At 37.9% G+C, this 17886-nt stretch overlaps 1 protein-coding gene across 1 annotated transcript in view; it reads left to right on the forward strand.

The window, feature by feature from the left end:
• The window catches only part of LOC134551277 (cytochrome c oxidase assembly protein COX16 homolog, mitochondrial), a 44548-nt gene that overhangs the window by 943 nt on the left and 25719 nt on the right, over nt 1-17886 (forward strand). Inside the window, exon 2 of the mRNA XM_063398704.1 lies at nt 11495-11572. Coding sequence (XP_063254774.1) covers nt 11495-11572 — 78 coding nt within the window. The remainder of the gene's footprint in view (nt 1-11494; nt 11573-17886) is intronic.

The raw sequence follows: 17886 nt of genomic DNA on the forward strand, positions 1-17886 counted from the left end.
AATAAAATGCTAGAGAAATGAGTGTCATCTTCCTCAAATATTCAGCAGCATGCCTTGGAAAAATGGAGTGGACCAAAGAAGGACATTGACACTTGTTGGAGTTAAAAAAAGTTTAAGGCCATTATTTTAAAGGGATATTGCAGTTGTTCTAGAGAAAGGACATTCATAGAAGTTATGCATGAAGTATCTTTTCTCGAAATACTGATGAAGGCATTTGTAAAAAATGAAAACAGTTAAACCAAACAAACCAACAAACAGTGTGATAAACCACAACAACATAAGATTATTTGCATCAGCAGCTCCACTCCCCTCCCTCCACAAACTCTGCCTACACCACCTTTCTTGAAGTGATCAAGCACGGTGTTACAGCTGGTTAGCTATCCTGCTTGCATGCATGTGTACCTGAGAGGCTTTCCAGAACTGCTGCTTTCATGCTTAAACCACATTTGTTTTGTTTTGGATTTCTCATGTATAAGTTCTCTGACAATATTCTTCAGTTTAGTAACACCATGCTTAGATGTTAAAGGTTGGATATAGTTTTAGCTTATGGTGCTTGTGTTTATATAATTATTTGAGGTTTGCTACTTTTCTTCCAGAATCAGGGAAGATCAGGCAGTTTAGTATTTTCCAGCTCAGTTTTAATTCCGTGGAAGGCCTGGGGAAAATAGTATGTGATTAAATAATAGATACTTAGAGGTGATGACCTAGGGGAGGAAGAAAAATCACCACTGCTCTTTAATAATAAGTATATCAGATTAACTGGTGTAGTAGGTGAGGAGATTCAACTAATACACAAGATTCTGATTTTTATAAAATTTTCTATGTTATCTTCCCTGTGAGAATTGCATTTCAGGGAAGTAGGGCAAAAATATGTTTCTTATCTTTTTAGTTCTCAAAAGGATTAAAAAGATACTATGAAATGTAGTTACCACATGCTTGGCAAATTAAAAAGTATCTTTGGAGTTAAGTCCTGTAGAAATAATGTGGGCTGTGATATTGTGAAAAACCAGAAATGTCATTACAAGATGGAGGAACTTGTCAAAAGTAGAGTAAAACATGAAACAGGATTCTTCCTGTGTCCTCAGTCCTCAGCTGCAGTAACTTTTTAGCTCTGTGGTGCCATTCTGGAAGTGAAGAAGATGAGCTGTAAAGTCTAGAGGAAAGCAACACAAAAGGTAAAGCTGACATTCCACCTTGAAGGAATTGAGTTTGTTTTAGAAAATTCTGCAAAGTTCTGTACATTGTACATTGGGAGTGGGGATTGCCTTTCATCACTTGGGAAGGTACCCTCAAAATAAATTTTTGTGTGTTAGGAAAATACTGCTCATTTTTAGGAAAGAGCACTCTGATATGTAACCAGGGTTTTAAAGATGAGCTTAAACAACCATCTGGCAGCAGTGGCATGGATTGTCTCAGTTCTGCTTCAGTGCTGGAGCTAGGACTGAAGCATCCCAGCCCAGGCCTGTGGTCGTTCTTTTGGCCATCCCCAGTGTTTTTGCAAGATTTTCCATAGGTCATAGCAGGAATTTTTAAGACTGGTTTCTTTGACTTTGTACTGCCTAATTTCATTCTGCTCCTGTTGCAACAGAGCTCTTTCCTCCAGACACAATATTATATAGAGAAATATTCTATTTCTTTCATGTTTCCCCGCCTTAAAATTATTCTCCCTTGTGAATACTTCAGAATGTTTCTGACTTGCTGCCCAGAGGCTTCCCAGGAAATAAGAAAAAGGAAAACTCCTGCAATTGTCAGTTACCCAGCTGTCTGTGGAGCTCTGAAGGCATCTCTGAAGCTGAACAGAATTGTGCTAAAAGATCAATTACAGCAAAAATGACAGTGAATCTAGGCAAAGAATCAGAAAGAGCATACCTTTGCAATTCTTTAAATTCTGTTGAATTGGTTGATAATACTGAAACCAAAGGTTTGTGTTAGATTATTACATTCTGGACATAGTTTTTTTCTCTATAGACTGATGCAGGACTATTCTTCAGTACTGCTCAACTTTTCATCAGTACCATATTTGGGTTTTTTTTGGTAGTAAAAAAAATCAAATTACTTTCATATCTTGCCTTTTTATACTGCGTGTTGGAATGAAAAATCTCTGTGCTAAAGTCACCAAGGCTCTAAGGTTAATGAGATCCTAATTCAAAGAAAGTTGGGTGTCTCATTACACACTCCCCAAATATATCTTTAAAATATTTCTTACTTTTTGGTGTAAATTATCCTGATGGTTTTTATTTGTTCATTTCGTCTTGGGGCTGTTAGAATATTTCAGTGGAGAAGGAATTCTCTTGGTTGATCTTTAAACCTCATACTGACAACAGCTTTCAGAATAAGATGTGTAAATCACAGTTTTCAGTCATACTTTCTCAGTATCTGAAAGTGTTTCTTCCTGAGCACCAACGAAGTTGTAGGGGATAGGAGTTAAACCTGCAATAGACCTTGATTTGTGAATTTTTTTCTGTAACTTTCTGCAACTAATTGTAAACTTTGCAGATACAATATCTGTGTGGCATAAAACAGTAGGCATGCAGGAGAGAGTGATGTAACCTGGTATGGAATGTCTCAACAGCTTGAATGCGATCAAGTGGGTAGTCCTAAAGCATTTCTGAAGATGTGTAGATGTTGGGATTGACTCCAGCAGCCTTACAGTTGTATCTAAAATTTGCTGTTGCAGTAGAGGGCTGTAACACCTCTGTGGTAACTTAAACATCTTTGTCACTTATATTGTCATCTCTGTTTGCTATTTTGATTACAGGAATTCTTTCCTTATCACATGAAGGTTAATTTACAAGTCTTCAGCATTTGTGGCTCTATTATGAAAGGAGAGCTTCAGTTTCTGCTGCTTTATATTCCACAACCAACTCTACCTGACCAAAAGAGATGTGTCTGTCAATGTCATATTGCTGCAGTGATGCTTCTGTAAGATCCTCAGAGAGCAAGGCTCCTTGGTCTTGCAGCTGGTGCATCCAGTGTCACACCTTCCTTATGGGATACTGAACATGTAAGGTCACCTCTGGTACACTTCGGATATTTGAAGTCTGCTAGAAGTTCCTTTTTTCCAACAGGTTTAAGTGATGGCTCTATATCATTAAGGGAACAAGTTTGGATTTCAAAATTGCAAAGTAGTAACAAATGTAAAAGGTATGTTAAAAACCCCCCTGTTGTTTCATATGCTCACAGCACTTCCCAAGACTTGCCTTTGTGATTGTGTCTCCATCTGATTCTAGGCAAGGATTTTTTTAAACTCTCTAAGCTGCAGAATGAATGTGTAGATGCAGTTCCAGTCCTGTCAGTGTGTTACAAGGAAAATACTATGTTCTGAGTAACTGAAATGACATTCTAGCAGAAAGAAAATATAGTCTATGGTTTATCTGATGATTTTTATTGCACTCCTAAAATAAATATTTCGCACTGTGTGTATAGTAATGCAGATTTTCAGATTTGCACTATGTTGCAACATTCTCCATACCTGTTGCTGTAGATTTTGACTTCCTTTCATTTTCTGGGATTTTGTGGGTTTCTCTCCCTCATCCTGTAATGACTGCTTTTACAAGTACTATGGTTCTCCTTCTGGATCCTGTCTTTGGTGTTTTACATGGCGTGCCTAGTCTTGCCAAAGGCTTGGAGCAGTGAAAGATTTTACTATGAATAAATATGTTTCTAAAATTCATTTCCACTAGTGATTATTAGCACAGACTGTACCACAATGCCATCTACGCTGCTGCCCTGAGCAGTGCAAGTTTACCTTGATAAACACTTCGTTAAGGGATGCCAAGAGTGCGTGTCATGTACAGGACTAGAAAAAAGGTCACATTAGAACAAGTCCCTGACAATGCTGCAGCAATGTGGTCAGTGCTTCTAGACACCATTAGAGAAGGTCAGTGGCATCTCAGGCTCTCATTAATGAGCCAGTTGTTGTGACAAACAGAACCAAAACAACTTTTCCAGACATCAGGACATGAAATTACATGTCCATGGATTAGTTTTGTTCTCAGGTGTGAAGTCAGGGTCATCTGGGAGCAAGGACTCCTGCCCGGAAATGTTTTGCAGATATATGAAATGATATTTTGTTGTCCTGTGAGTTACTGAAAGTGAAAGTTTAGAGGGTTAATGGGTTAAATTTTCATACATTTCTTTAAATTCAACATTTTGAGTTCATTTCATTAAAAACCTGCTCAATTTGGAGTCCTGGGGTATGCTAAACACAAGGCGTGGTTTTCCCTACAGATTCTGGATGATCTGCCTGTAAAAAGATTATCAGAACACTGGAAATATGGACAATTTTTCTTGGGAGTAATCATAATTCTGAGATCTTATTGTTGCTATCAGTGTCTATAAATAGAAACTGTTAATACATTATCTTCTGATATTGTTTAAAGAAGGATTACTGCAATCAGCATTTTTCACTTTTAGATGTGTCAGTGTTATTGCTAACATCTTTCACATTATTGCCTTGAACAATTCATAATACTGGATTGCAGGACTTTTATTAATATCTATTACTTTATGTAACTTTACAATAAAATTTGACATACGCAGAACAGTTGATTTAAATGTTAATACTTTTTTGAGAGTGAATAGAAGTTAACATTCATCCTTGAGAAGATAATTCTGACTTCTAGTATTTGTAGATAAATGGAGATTGCCTGTAAAAGTCACAAGTATTACATTTGCAGCCTAGAGGAGCAATAAATACAGAACTATTTTAGAATTTAAAAGTTCTTCCTCCCAATCAGTGAATAACAGAGTGCTATTTTGATGCTTCAGACTTGTACTGTGCATGTTGGTCTCTTGGCCTGTGGTGAGATATGTCTTCGACTTCTGCTTTGCATCTCCTGTTCTTGTGTGTGTTTGAATCCACAGTGTGGAGCTGTTCCAGACAAAACCAGCCCTGGAGCTGTTATAGCTCCTGTGGAAGCCAGTGTGTTCAGGCTGAATGGGCTTCTGTGGAGTCCAGTTGGTGCAGTCTGAATTAGCTGACTTCCGTCTTTCAGTTGACTGTTAGGTGTTAAAATATTTGAGTTTTCCTTTTGCATCAACTAGTTAAATTTTTCATTTTCAATCCTTGAGAACAGTTTTCCAGATATATAGTGACAAGCAAATAGGCACTCTTTGGTACTTCAGATTTTCCTTCTGTTTCATTTCAAATCATAAAGGGTGCATTTGTATCATTTAATGCTGTTAGAATGGACTAATCTGGCACTTGGGAGGGTCTGATGTTCTCTGTTGAGCCTCTGAACAGAAAGAGAAGTCCAGATTTGCCAGACTTGACTGTTTCCACTGTGTGTTTAGTCCTGCCCTAGGTCTCCCACTTCTTCAAGGGGTTCTGATGGTAAAAGTGTAAGATTCATGTTTATTCTGCAGAACGTTTAAACTTCATTCCTTGTCCAGGAGTAGCAATAGGGAAATAACATTTCTTGTGGATTCTTTTTATATTCTTTCATTCAGGTTTCAGTTCATTGCGGTTTTGAGCAGGACCTAACACATCACAAGAACACCAGCTTGCCACAAGATGTAAACACTTTCTCATGGTAGTTTACCTTGGCTAGATTTGAACCTGTGAGTTGTGGAAATTATAATGTTAATAAGGAATTGAAATTTTGTCTTTTAGGAGCTTGTGGAGAAAATGAAGGTGGTATTCAGACAACCACCAGGGCAGACTTGGATTTCAAACAGCTGCAGCTGCAGAGTGAAATGCCTTTGCTGTCTGACCAGCCCAAGCAGTGTGTGTAATGCAAAATGACAATGCTGTGGCTGAAAATGTCCTTTTATACTCATGCTCACATTGAGGAACATACGTGTTTCTATCTTTTCTGCATTATTCCTAGACTGGTTTCTATTACATGTGTTTTCTTTAGTTTAAAACCTATTATGAATTCGACATTTTAACAAACAAAAGTTTTGTTTTCTCATAAGACACTGAATAGTAAGATTGGAAGGTTATGGACAGGGTTTTTTTTGTTGATGTTCTCTGGCCTTTAGCCATTCTTATTTGCGATCTTTAAAAACATTGCTTTGAACATTCTCTTACTGAAACAATTAACCTGATACCTTGGGCTGGGTTTAATATTCTGTGCATGTTCTACATGCTGTGCAAACTGCACTCTGCTTTATCAGTCAGTAACAATTGGCTCCAGTTTATACCAGCTGCTGTTCCTGAACGCCAGCACAGTATTCATGTGGTCATCTACTGCTATATTTCATTCATTTTTGAGTGTAATGCAGTTCAGCCTTTCTACAATGTGTGATTCTAGCATCTGCATTACGTGAGAGCATTCGCTTACTTGATGTGCCTTTGAATGAAATAACTCCTGATGGGTGCATGCAGGTTTGGTCTGTTTTCCCTCAAAGGAGACCTCTGGTGTGACCTAAAAGTTATTTCCATTTTTTTTTTTTTAGACAAGCAGTAAAGGTAGACTTTTTGTTTCCATTGAGGGTGAGGAGAGGATTTAGTAAGTTTCTGAGAAGACTTAGCATTGTTTTTCCCTCTTCTCCACAGTTTCAGCGTTAGAGTCAAGTGCAGGAATGGCTGTGGGAAATAAACTTTTGAGAGTTAGAGCTGGCAGAGGGGGGCGCTTCAGGTTAAGATGACTTGCCTGGTCTTTTCTGGGGCTGGCAATTTGCCCTGCTACTTTATTTAGGGAAAAGAAAAGAGACTTCAGTCTTCTGGACTGCCAAATTGCGATCTTTCACCAGTCTTGCACTGCACATCTGACAGTTCTTTAAAAAGGAACCCCCAAAACTCTCTTTGCTGTGATCACTGCAAACTAAACTAAAATAATTCACTACTCTAGTTTTGAAGCTCCTGATGAATAGCTGGAGAGTTCTGTAGCAGCAGTCCTGAAGAAGAGGTTAGAAAATTACAATATTCCTTCTTTGTATACCTATCATAACATTTTCTACCACAGCATGATCTGCGCTGCCAGCACCAAACCCTGTGATTTGGTTAGTTTAGGGATTTATGACTTTGTAATAATCTCTTTCACAACTGCTGCTGTAGCAGGAATGACTTTCTCTAACAACAGGGATGCCTATAACATGACAAATTGCTGATGCTGCTGGAGAAGCAGTTTCTTATTATTTTGTTAACTCAATGAAGTGAAGTTGGTTGCTTTCGATTATGCAGGAAACTAAAAAAGAGATCTGTTGTAAGTCCTAAATTCTGATGTTACAAGCCCTCAGTGACCACCCACTGAAGGTGGTGACAAATACAAGCATTTCCCGTGCTAAGATGCGGTTCAAGGGATCAGTCTGATGCCATCTATAACTGATTGCATAACATACTTCACAATGGAGACGTGAACAAAAAGAAATTTTAAAAGAATGTTATTAAAGAGAATTTTATGTCATTTTTTTACATAAAATGTTTATTGAGGTTGCTGAGTATATGTGACAGATGGTGCTCTTATGTCACATCCTATCTTTCATTTTGTTTTGGAACATGCAAGTCTTCCATGCATGCATAATTGCATTACAACATTGTAGGGGTTTTTTCGTGTACTCACTGAAACATAAAGGAATAATCCAATGTGGGATCTTTAATGGGGGTTGTGCTAGCAGTGCTGTTAAGCTGTTTCCTTTGGTGTTAAGTGCTGACTAACTAGTATGGTTAATGATCTTTGCCTCCCTAAGTTAAACTTCAGGCATAAAGGAAAAAATGAGAAGTTTTTCATCATTTCATCAATCTGCTGAGACCATTCAAGTAACAAGATAGATGACGTTCACTACATAATGTTTTTTCTCTGTATTGTGAAGCAAATAAAATGAATAGTTTCCTCACAAAGAATGCAGATATATGTAAACTTTCAAGCTTGAGTATCCTTCAGGTGCCAGTGCCGTAATATTTTATCATGTACATTAAGTATCTGTATGATTCTAAAGTTGTAATGAAAAGAATTTAATTTTTATTATATGTGACATTACTTTTCCCCCTTCAGTTAACAGGAGAGTGAACTTGATCCTGACTTCATTAGAATGTTGCCAACCTAATTTATATTTATATGGCATCCTGAATAGCTTCTACTGTCTTTTTGTGCCTGGACTAGTGGATAGAACATACTGGACTTCACTGTTGCTTTTGGGTTACATTTGGCAAATTTGTCCATTGTGCTTTTTTAACTGAAGAGTGTTTTGCAAAGAGTGTAGAGATTATATGCAAAGCTAACAAGCCAGTAATGGTGCTGGAAATTTTGAGTCTTATCCTGCTTCTGATTATTTTAACTGGTGATTCTTGCTGGTTCCCTTTGTAAATACAGCTAATACTGAAATTAAGGTAGCGAGAGCAACTTCCCTCACAATGCAACAGAAGAGTTAAAGCCAAGACTAGCATTTCTACTCCATGCGTTGTCAGTCACTGAGTCTTTTGCTACCTGTAACAGTATTACAGTTGCATAAATTCGTTTATACCTTCTTTTATTGGCTTTTGAACACAGTTTTCAAGAAGGTAATTGATTGAATAGCTGTCCACTGTGCTCTGCCCTGTGTAGATGAGTGCGATTCATGTTCACGGCTGTCAGCTGACTATATTGACATGCTCTTGGTTGATTAAATCAGTGCTGAATATGACTGATTCTGGTCTGGTTTTGCAGTGAAGTCAGACATCATCTTTGGTTCTTTAAAGCATTGGTCAAGGGGACTTGTAAACATATTATTTATATTATTTGTGTGTATCCTGTACTTTGCAAAACTATGAAATCTTAGTCCTAACTTTCCAGCATTACACTGTGTAATATTTCAGCAGCGTTTGTACTTTCTTAAAGCATCAGTTTGCTTTGTCTCTGATGGAGCTTAACTGATGTTTCCTGGTAAGATAAGTCAGTCATTGCACTATTGGAAATGTGAAGGCAACTGTACTGGTAGTGCCTGATAAGTCAAATGTGCCAGCTTGCCGGGCTTGTTATGCTGCTTCTGCTGTATGAAGAGCAAAAGTACATCACAGATCAAGTGGGTTTTTTCCTCTAAATAGTACCAAGGTGTTGTGAGTAAAACTGCAGTGTCAAGCCAAAACCTGAATTCCAGAACAGGAAATAAGAGGGGTGTGTGTGTGTATCAACTTCTTTACTGTGTGTAGCTGCAAATGTAAAATGCACTGTGTCATGGATGGTTGCTGTCAAACAAGTGATAGGATGTGATGAGACACAGTGAGTAGCACGTGACTTACTTCATGCAACAACCTTCAACTTGATTTTTCATAGTTGCAGTGTACATTATAGAGTTTTAAAGCTAAAGAATGTAATATTTCATTTTTAGCTTGCAGCATGGCTTTGTAAGCCAAAGTCTTCCAATTGTTCATATTGCATCTCATAACAGGATACACTCCATGCAAGTTTATTGTTGGGCAAATTAATTTTTAATTGATGTCACAAGTAATTGCTGCTTTCTGCCTGGTTTAATAACTGAACCATTTCTAGTGCAGTTGTTTTTGCCTTGCTGTAGACATTCTTTGACAACATACTAATATGAAGAAAAGGAAATAAGCTCTGGTTTGTAACAGCCATAAACTTGTCTATAACATTTCAAATTTGTGTTTATTAGGGCTTAAAGTTTATTAACACAGTTGCCATAAATTAACATAATACTTGTTAGGAATTAAAGAAGATCAGCTAATGAAAATTTATGCTGAGGCATCAACCATGTTAAAATTCAATTACAGTGTGATCCTTGAGATTTTCAGCATTATGTGCTACCATATCTTCATCTGACAAATCTTGTGATTTGGTTGAATAAATCTTGAATAATGTTCAAGTTCTTTTTAACCATTTCGAACACTTTATTTTCTGCTTTCTGTTATTTTTTCTTACCAAAATACTGACATGAGGAAGACTTTTCTTTCATTTGTTTTTTTTCTACTGAGTATTTTGATGATTCAGTATCTGCAAGATCATCATTAATCCCTTGAAACAGTTATGGCACAAGTATGATGCCATCCAGTTTTTGATTATTCATATTTCTGGTCACTGGACTTGGTACCATATGGTGATTTTCTGATTGGCTTTCTGAAACCAGTGGTCTGTGGCCTAGCAACTGGGTATTCAGACTGCAAAATTTGTGTCTATTTGTTGTTTTTTTTTTTTTTTTTTTTATCAGCTAGATTTTAAGGCTCATTGAAAGGGCCAGAAAGAGACTCTGGAGCCCTTAACTCCTGGCTATTGGTGAAGGGTTTCTTCTTTTTTGGACAGAGTACATCATTTCTGGGGTACCAGTCTGTACCTTACCAGCATCTGAGTGTGTGTCTGGAGGGTGTTCATGTGGTTGTGAGTAATTTTACCTGCTTGGTGGGAAATAATGCAGTCCTGCAACTTTCGAGAATGAATAAGTGTAGAAGGAAGGGTTTTGTTTCTAATTTTTAATTCTTTGCGCCCACAGTGACATGAACTTCCACTTTCTGGAAAGAACGTACACTTTGACTACCTGCACAGCATAATTATAACAATTCTTGGGCACAGGCCATTGCTGCAAACCTCATACGTAGTAAGAAATCAACAATGTGTAGAAAACAGCAGTTCAGCAACAGCCTGTAATGAAGGACTGTAACAGCAAAGTTGCACGATGAAAGAGGGTGGTGGTGGGTTTTGTTTGGATTTTTTTCTACCTTCCCTCAGGTCCTTAGAGCTTCCTCATGCTTCCACCTTCCTTAGACGTGTGTCTCTAGATGTGAAGTCTTTTGGACTCCTATGCATCTGCATTAACAGAGAACAGCAGACACTGTGAGGTCAGAGCAGTAGCAAGGGACCTGACTCTTGCACAAAGCAGCTAGATTTCTATGCTAATTCTCAAGTCTCTTCTTTCTTTAAGCAATACTTGATCTTTGGATGGTCTATCGATTTCTACTGGTAAAAATACATACACAGCTTTGTGATATCACTCTGTCTAAGAAGGAATAATGGATATGAATCCCCCCCATTTCTCCATTTATTATTTTTAAGCTTCACAGGCATGGAGGAAATTGCAGGATAACCAAAGAGTAATAAAAGGATAGGTGTGCTGGATATGATTTCTTAGCCTGGGTGATAATATGTTATTGAACTATAGCTACAGCCATGGTCTGTTCAGAAGCTTAATTAGATCTGTTACCCACAGATATCAGAGTAACTCAGTGTGGCATTTTTACTTCCCCACAGAGTTTGAAAATTTATGAGAATAACACCTGTGGCAGTGAGGTAAAGGTTCCTTTGCTGAGATTATGTCAGGAAGCCACATGGGGAGGGAAAAGAAGGGGTAAGAGGAGAGGAAGTCCCTGGAAATTCTGAGTCATGTAGCAGCTGTCTGTATGAAGGAGGGAATGTGTGAAATCCAGGCTCAGAGAGTGGAAGAAGGCACCTGTACTTATTTTCTAAAGAATTATTTTCTTCAGCTCCTGGTGTTCCTGTTGGAAAAACAGCAGAATCCCTTGGTAAATGAATTGTGTCGGTATGCACAGTATTTTTTGTAGGTGTGCAAAGCGTTCTTTTCCATAACAGTCCTAACACATCTGTTTTCATTCTGTTTTCAGCTCTATCTCATTGGAGGATCTTTTGGACTCCGTGAATTTGCTCAGATAAGATATGATGCTCACAAACTACATGGCAAGGTAGTTAAAATGGTTTTCTTTGCTTTTCATTTCCTTATGCCTACATGATGCTTTCTAAAGAATTGATAGGACAAACAAACTCGATGTAGGGGATTTGCCTTTCACTGCTTGGCCCTGAGCTACAGCTGAGTCTCATAGGCAGTAGGCAGAGTAGGTAACAGTAAAGGGACTGACATGACGATGAATCCTTTGCCATCCGTGAAAAAATCAACATAAATAATAGAAACATTTTGTTCCTTTGGCTGATTGTAAGTGGCAATTCTGAATCCTGAGAGGGAAACGCAGCATGTCTAGAAGGAGGTTATTACAAGGGTACTGTATCCAATTTAGACTAAGAAAACGAATATTTTAAAAGGTTCGGGTTTCAAACAATACTTGGCAGGGAACATATAATGCTAGATGGTTTCTGAGGCTTGGCTTTGCATTGACAGAGACAAGCAGGTGCCTTTGACATTGTGCTCCATCCTCTTCCTTAAACCTAGTGAAGGAAATAGGAGCTAGTCTCTCTACCCATGGTGTCAGAATATCCTGTATATAAGAAGCCTTTTTTTAAATGAATCTGAGACCTTCTGTCTGAGGGAGATAGCATGTTTGCTGGTGCTACTCACACCTCCAAGTGTAACCCTAGTTCCAAATTGCACATGAAATGATCTGAAAGGAGCGTGTCAGTTCAGCAGAAAGTAATAGTGGCTTGCTTTTCCTGGTTTGGTAACGTGCAGGTCTGCTATTACAATGCAGAGAGACTTTCTTGTCTCAGAGCTGCTGACTTGCAGGCTTCACAGAGCTGTTTTAAAGACTCTATGCCACTTTACAGAAAAAAGAAGTGCAGGACTCTGGATGTTGTGGCTTTCTACTGTGGTGAAATCTTTCAGATCCTGAGCTGTTGAGAGTTTGGAGACCCCTTTGTTTTGTCTTAGACACTTTAATGTAAATTAGTGTAATCATTCCTCATTGTTCTCTGTGTTGCCTACCTGGCTGTGGTCTTCCATGCACCCACTCCTGCTCAGAGCTGTATATGACAGAACCTGTACACCAGGGAGAGTATCTTACAAATCTTTTCTTTAGTGCTGTCTTTTGGGTAGCCTTTTTGTATCATTTTGAGCCTTTTAGAACAAGTTGGAGGCTTTTAAGTTTTTCTCCAACCAGGTGGGGATCACAATGGGGCAAGAATTTGCCTGTTGTGTTTCTGTTAGTTTTTGGGTCAGATTCATACTCAGTGTATTGTATTTGACCCCCATGATCTGCACTGTGACAACAACTCAGGGAAAAACACAATTAATAGTTGTGCTAATTCAGATGTATGAGACTCTTTGTCCCAGCATTTATAATCAAGGGAAGCATTACTGAATTAGTGGTACATGAAAGCTCTGAGTGATAGCTACTTCACCCTGGAGTTCTTAAACTCCAAAAAGCTAAAACAGGACTTCTGAGTTAATGCTCTAACCAGTTTTACTTAAGTCTGCAGCATCTCTTTTGTGTTTTCCTTTTCTTTTCCTTCCAGTTTTATTAAGAACTAGAGGACATTGAAGTAAAGAACAGTGGAGTATTGGCTTAGAACTAGCAACACCAACTTTGGGCTTGTTGGTAGATGGACAAATCAAAGCAATGTGTTCCATTCATTTCTGTTTCTATGTCCATAAAAATAGTGTTGAAAGCCATTCTAATTCACTAAATAAGACAGCAAAGGAGATTAGAATGTATTTTAATGGATAAAAAAATCCAGTTTAAAATGTACATGGAACTCAGGAAAAGAACATTAATACAAGTAATTTAAAAGTGCTGTTAAAATCCCGATGCTTTTTACTTATAACACAGTTGGACTGTTGTAAATCCGTATCATAACAGGGACAGATGGACTAGTGCTCTTTTTGGGGGGTTGGACAGTTACATGCAAAATGCAAGAAGCAATAAAAGAAATAAGATTTTTTGGTCACAGCTGCTCCTTCAGAATAATAAAAATATTTAATTAAATAACAGTTTCAATATAAGGAGCCCAAAAGACTTTCACAGAATTTAAATGAATTAAGCTTCATAGGTCTACTATCAGAAAAGGTAGGATTTTTATTTATGTTTTACTGCTGAAAAAATGGAGGTTGCACAAATCCTAAAGCAGGCTAGGATTCATAACACCCAAGTGCCTGTCTTTTCTGATTATGTTTTAAGGACTTGCAAACTCCAGTATGTCACCTTTTGTAAGCATGATTCCTGAATTTGTTTTCTTGCTAATTCAACTGCTAAAAAGAGAAACAATCCTTTTGTGGTAAATCTCTAATACATTTCAGATGCCAGACTGTGATCCCTTGCCTTCAAAAGTACCTGTTCTTTTCTTTTTTCACACTGTGCTTAGAGGGAAACCACACTAGTAAGCAACTGCTCAGTCAGCAGAGATATTCAGAGGCAGTACTGCAGTAGAACTGCTGCTGTGTCGTCTGTGTTTCAGTGATGAGGGGCTAGCTGCCACTTTGGATTCTTGTGGCTTAATGAAAAAAGCTGCATTAGTAATAATGACTATATTATTAGTGTCAAACTGACTTTTGAAGAACATTCCCTGATAAAGGTTCAAGAGAAAATGGTGGTTTGGACCTCTGAGGGAGTCTGATTTGGTTGTGATATGTTGGGCTGGGGCTAGCATTACGGTTGGGAGAGAGACACAGCCTAGAGCTGCAGTTGAAGAGGGGCTGTTAGTATCTAAAGAGCAGATTTAGCATCCATTCAGTTCATCTTTGAGTATCAGGACCTCAGATATGCTCATCTTTTGCAAAAGCAAAAAACCATTTTGGCTACACTTCTATCTTCTCAGGATGCCTAGATCAGTCATATTCCCTCAGCACAGTGTATGTCCTGCATTTAAAGGAAGATTGCTGAGGCTCTTAGTGATGTAATGCCTGTTTATGCTGGTCAGAATACTCCTGATACTAATCAAGGATTTCTCCATTATCTATTGTTGCAAAATTGTCCATTAATGGAGAAATAATTAGATTAGGTCATTGTTCACTTTCTGGGAAGAATTCATGCAAATCAAAATTGGTTACAGAAAAGCAGGTATAGTTATGGGAAGACCATATGGAATTAACAGAGAAGAAATTAGTAGGTTTGTATAGGCATTGTTCCAGATGCCTTTATTCATAAATGGAAGACTAGGCCCTTTCTTTTGTGTATGGATTGTGTATGCATTGGAGATGTTTGTTTAAATTTTTTTTTTACTGAAAATGGAATTTCTATTAAATATACAGAAAATGTTTTTTCAACTATATAACAATCAATTATTTTTATATACTGTGCACACATTGTTGGCATTCCAGGTGTTGTAGAGACTTGCTGATTCAGATTTAGTTTGTTTTGGATATAAATCTTGGAACAAAGGGTGTGGTCTGTACTGCTGGTTAATAGCTACTGGAGAGAATTGAAGGGAAATGATATATTAATTACCTGGAAAAGTTTATGTTTTCTCCCCATCAGCAAACCTTTTAGAGTAAGAGAGTTTTTAAGCTCAAAATTGACTGTGACGAAGAAGTTGCAAGGCAGGTTCTCAGACTTGTGGGATAGGATAGGACTGAATGTGTTCTCCAGAGTAACGTCCAGCACCAGCTCCTAAGGAAGCTGGAATCTCTCTGATGTTTTGTTAGAAAGCAAAATGTCAGTAGCATTTGAAGTCTGCAGATATCTCCTGCTGTGGGTTATGTACAATAGTTTTACATACTTATCTCTTTACAAACTGTGAAGATCCTGTTCATTTTTTCTTTGTCCTGTACAAAGTGAGTGCACTGCAAAAATAGAATAAGAAATAATACTAATATTTTTTGTCTTAATGAGGTAGAAAGTAGTCAGTAAAGACTCAAAATGATAGAATTTCAGTTTCTCCTCCATGAGTTTTACCCTCAAATCAGTTGTTGTGTGTTCAAATATGTATGATTGTTGCATTGTATTCTAGGAGTTAAAATCCAGATGAAAATGAAAGTTCCTGACCTGTTGTTTCACCATTCTCTATGAGCAATGAACCTGTAAACCCAGAAAGAGTATTAAAGGAGTGGTGGTGGTGGTGGGTAGCATACTCAGTAAGTGCACTAGGAGTGTAAAGCCGACTTTATGCAGACTGCAGATTGCCTTTAAAATTTCTTAGCTAGTGTTTTTGACCAATTGACTGACCTGTAGTTATCCACGAGGCATTGCTTACTGACACCTGTAGAGTGTAGGTGTTGCCATTGTGAATCTGCATTTATTGTATATTTGCTTTGTCTTAAGGTACTAGTTCAAGAAATTATGTAACTGTGAGGATCTCCTATTTCATTTTACGATCCCGGAACGTGAATTGAGAAAAAGAGCACATGTGGTGTGTAGAAGATTATTCTGGAAACCTTGCTGTCCTTTGAAAAGTGAAAGAGAAAAGAAAGTTAGTGTGATTGCTTATGACACTCTGACTTTTCTGGTTTCAGCAATTCTCATAGTGAGGCTTGACAGCAGTGTAAGCACATTGACTGTCTGGTTGGTTATACACTGTATTACAGGTTTAGAATATTGCCAGTTGGTTCCTAGTGCTGTTCTTCAACATTGTGTCTTTAATCTCATGAGTGGGTGTCAGGAGACACACAGCAGCATGTGATTTCAGTAACACCCACTGATCTCACTGGAAGTTTTATATCCATCTTGTTCAGGTTCTCTCTTCAGTTACCTCTTGCACCACAGATCTCCTTTCTGCCTATCTCACTTTCAAAGTCTGTAGAATATAGGTAATTAATGCTGCTCTACTTTACATAGGAAACAGGAAAGTTAATTAATTCAAATAAAAGGAATTATTTAAATTCATATGGGTATTAAAAAATCCTCAGGTGAGATTCATTACTTCAAGTGTTCAGGGTGAAATAGCTAGGAGGAAATAGGAGCAGAGAACTGACAAGTTTGCATGAGACCTTTATGTCAAGCAAGAACACATCTGACATTTGCCTCAGAAAGGTGTAGGAAGTCAGTCCAGCGTTTTCTCATTGTTATAAGTGTATAGGTAAGAGGTGGTGTCTGCCTATTGGAATGCTTTTGTGTTGCTGTCAAAACATTGCTCTGTTCACACACATACTGCGAAGAGTTTCAGGCGCTTGAGTCGAGATGGTTGCAACTGCAGCAGCACAGTGTTTAAATGAGGCTCAGTGTCCAGCCAAAAAGGGAATACGTCTGCGAGTGACTGGACAAGGCCGTGCCTTGTTCCTGGCACATTCATGTTGCTGTCCTTACATAAACTGCCCCAGGTATGTCTGTGGGAGTTGCACATATGGACATGTCCTGGAGTACTGCAGCAGAAATTGTCTGTTGGTTATTGCTTCATTTTACCTGTGTATAAAGCCCATCTGGACAAGATTGCTGTGCCCCAGCCGAAGTTTGGTTTGTTTCTTTAGGTTGTTTGTTTCAGAAAAAAGCAGCACTACAGAATAAAATGTGATTTCAATATTTAGCGTAACATTAATATGGTTTATGAATAATGTCATGTTTCTATATGTTGCATCATTTTTTCTTTTAAATTATATATTTGATATGAGGTGAAAATTTTAAAACAAAATCACTTAAACCTCTGAATATGTCCCTAGTGTTGAAAATTACACAATTTGTGTGGGTTTTTTTACTTAGATTTGTGCAATGTCAGCAGATTTGTCCCCATCACTACACATACTGTGAGCTACTAGATGAAGCTGGTTTACTGCAAGCTGACTTATCTTCTTTGAAGACTTGCCTCTGTTGTAAAAATCAGTATTTGCTCTATTTGAAAGGCTATCAAAGATACTAAGAATTTAACTGAAATAGGTAGAAAGACAAAAAGGTATGCATTAAATTTTCTTCCACAAACTTTTCTATTGACTGAAAACTGCAAGATACACTTAGTACAGTTCTTAATGGATAAGGATATGTGTTTGAAATCCTGTTACACCTTGATGTTCACTGACATCCTCAGTCTGACCAAAACATCATGGACTTCACCATTTCAAGGAGTAATGTGGATAGGCCAAGTCATTGTGATTGGACTGGACTGGCAAATCCACGGTGTTCTAATGACAATTAATGGACTCAATGCTACTGCTGCCAGCCCCAGATTGCCCCATGCACTCAATTACCTTGTGGCTTCTGCAGGCTTTCCACTTTATTTTATTCCAAATGGATTTAGATGGATTAAGACTCATTCTCTCGGCTTCCTGGAGTGCAAACACCCCCTACCAATATTGAGGTCAATTTAAATTACCACTATTAATACTCAAAGGACTCTAAATGGGTTCTTTGTATTATTAAAGATAGGGAAGTGAAATTTCAGTATCTGCTCAGCCAAATATAAATGT

Source organism: Prinia subflava, chromosome 5, assembly GCF_021018805.1.
Source record: "Prinia subflava isolate CZ2003 ecotype Zambia chromosome 5, Cam_Psub_1.2, whole genome shotgun sequence".
Lineage (NCBI taxonomy): Eukaryota > Metazoa > Chordata > Aves > Passeriformes > Cisticolidae > Prinia > Prinia subflava.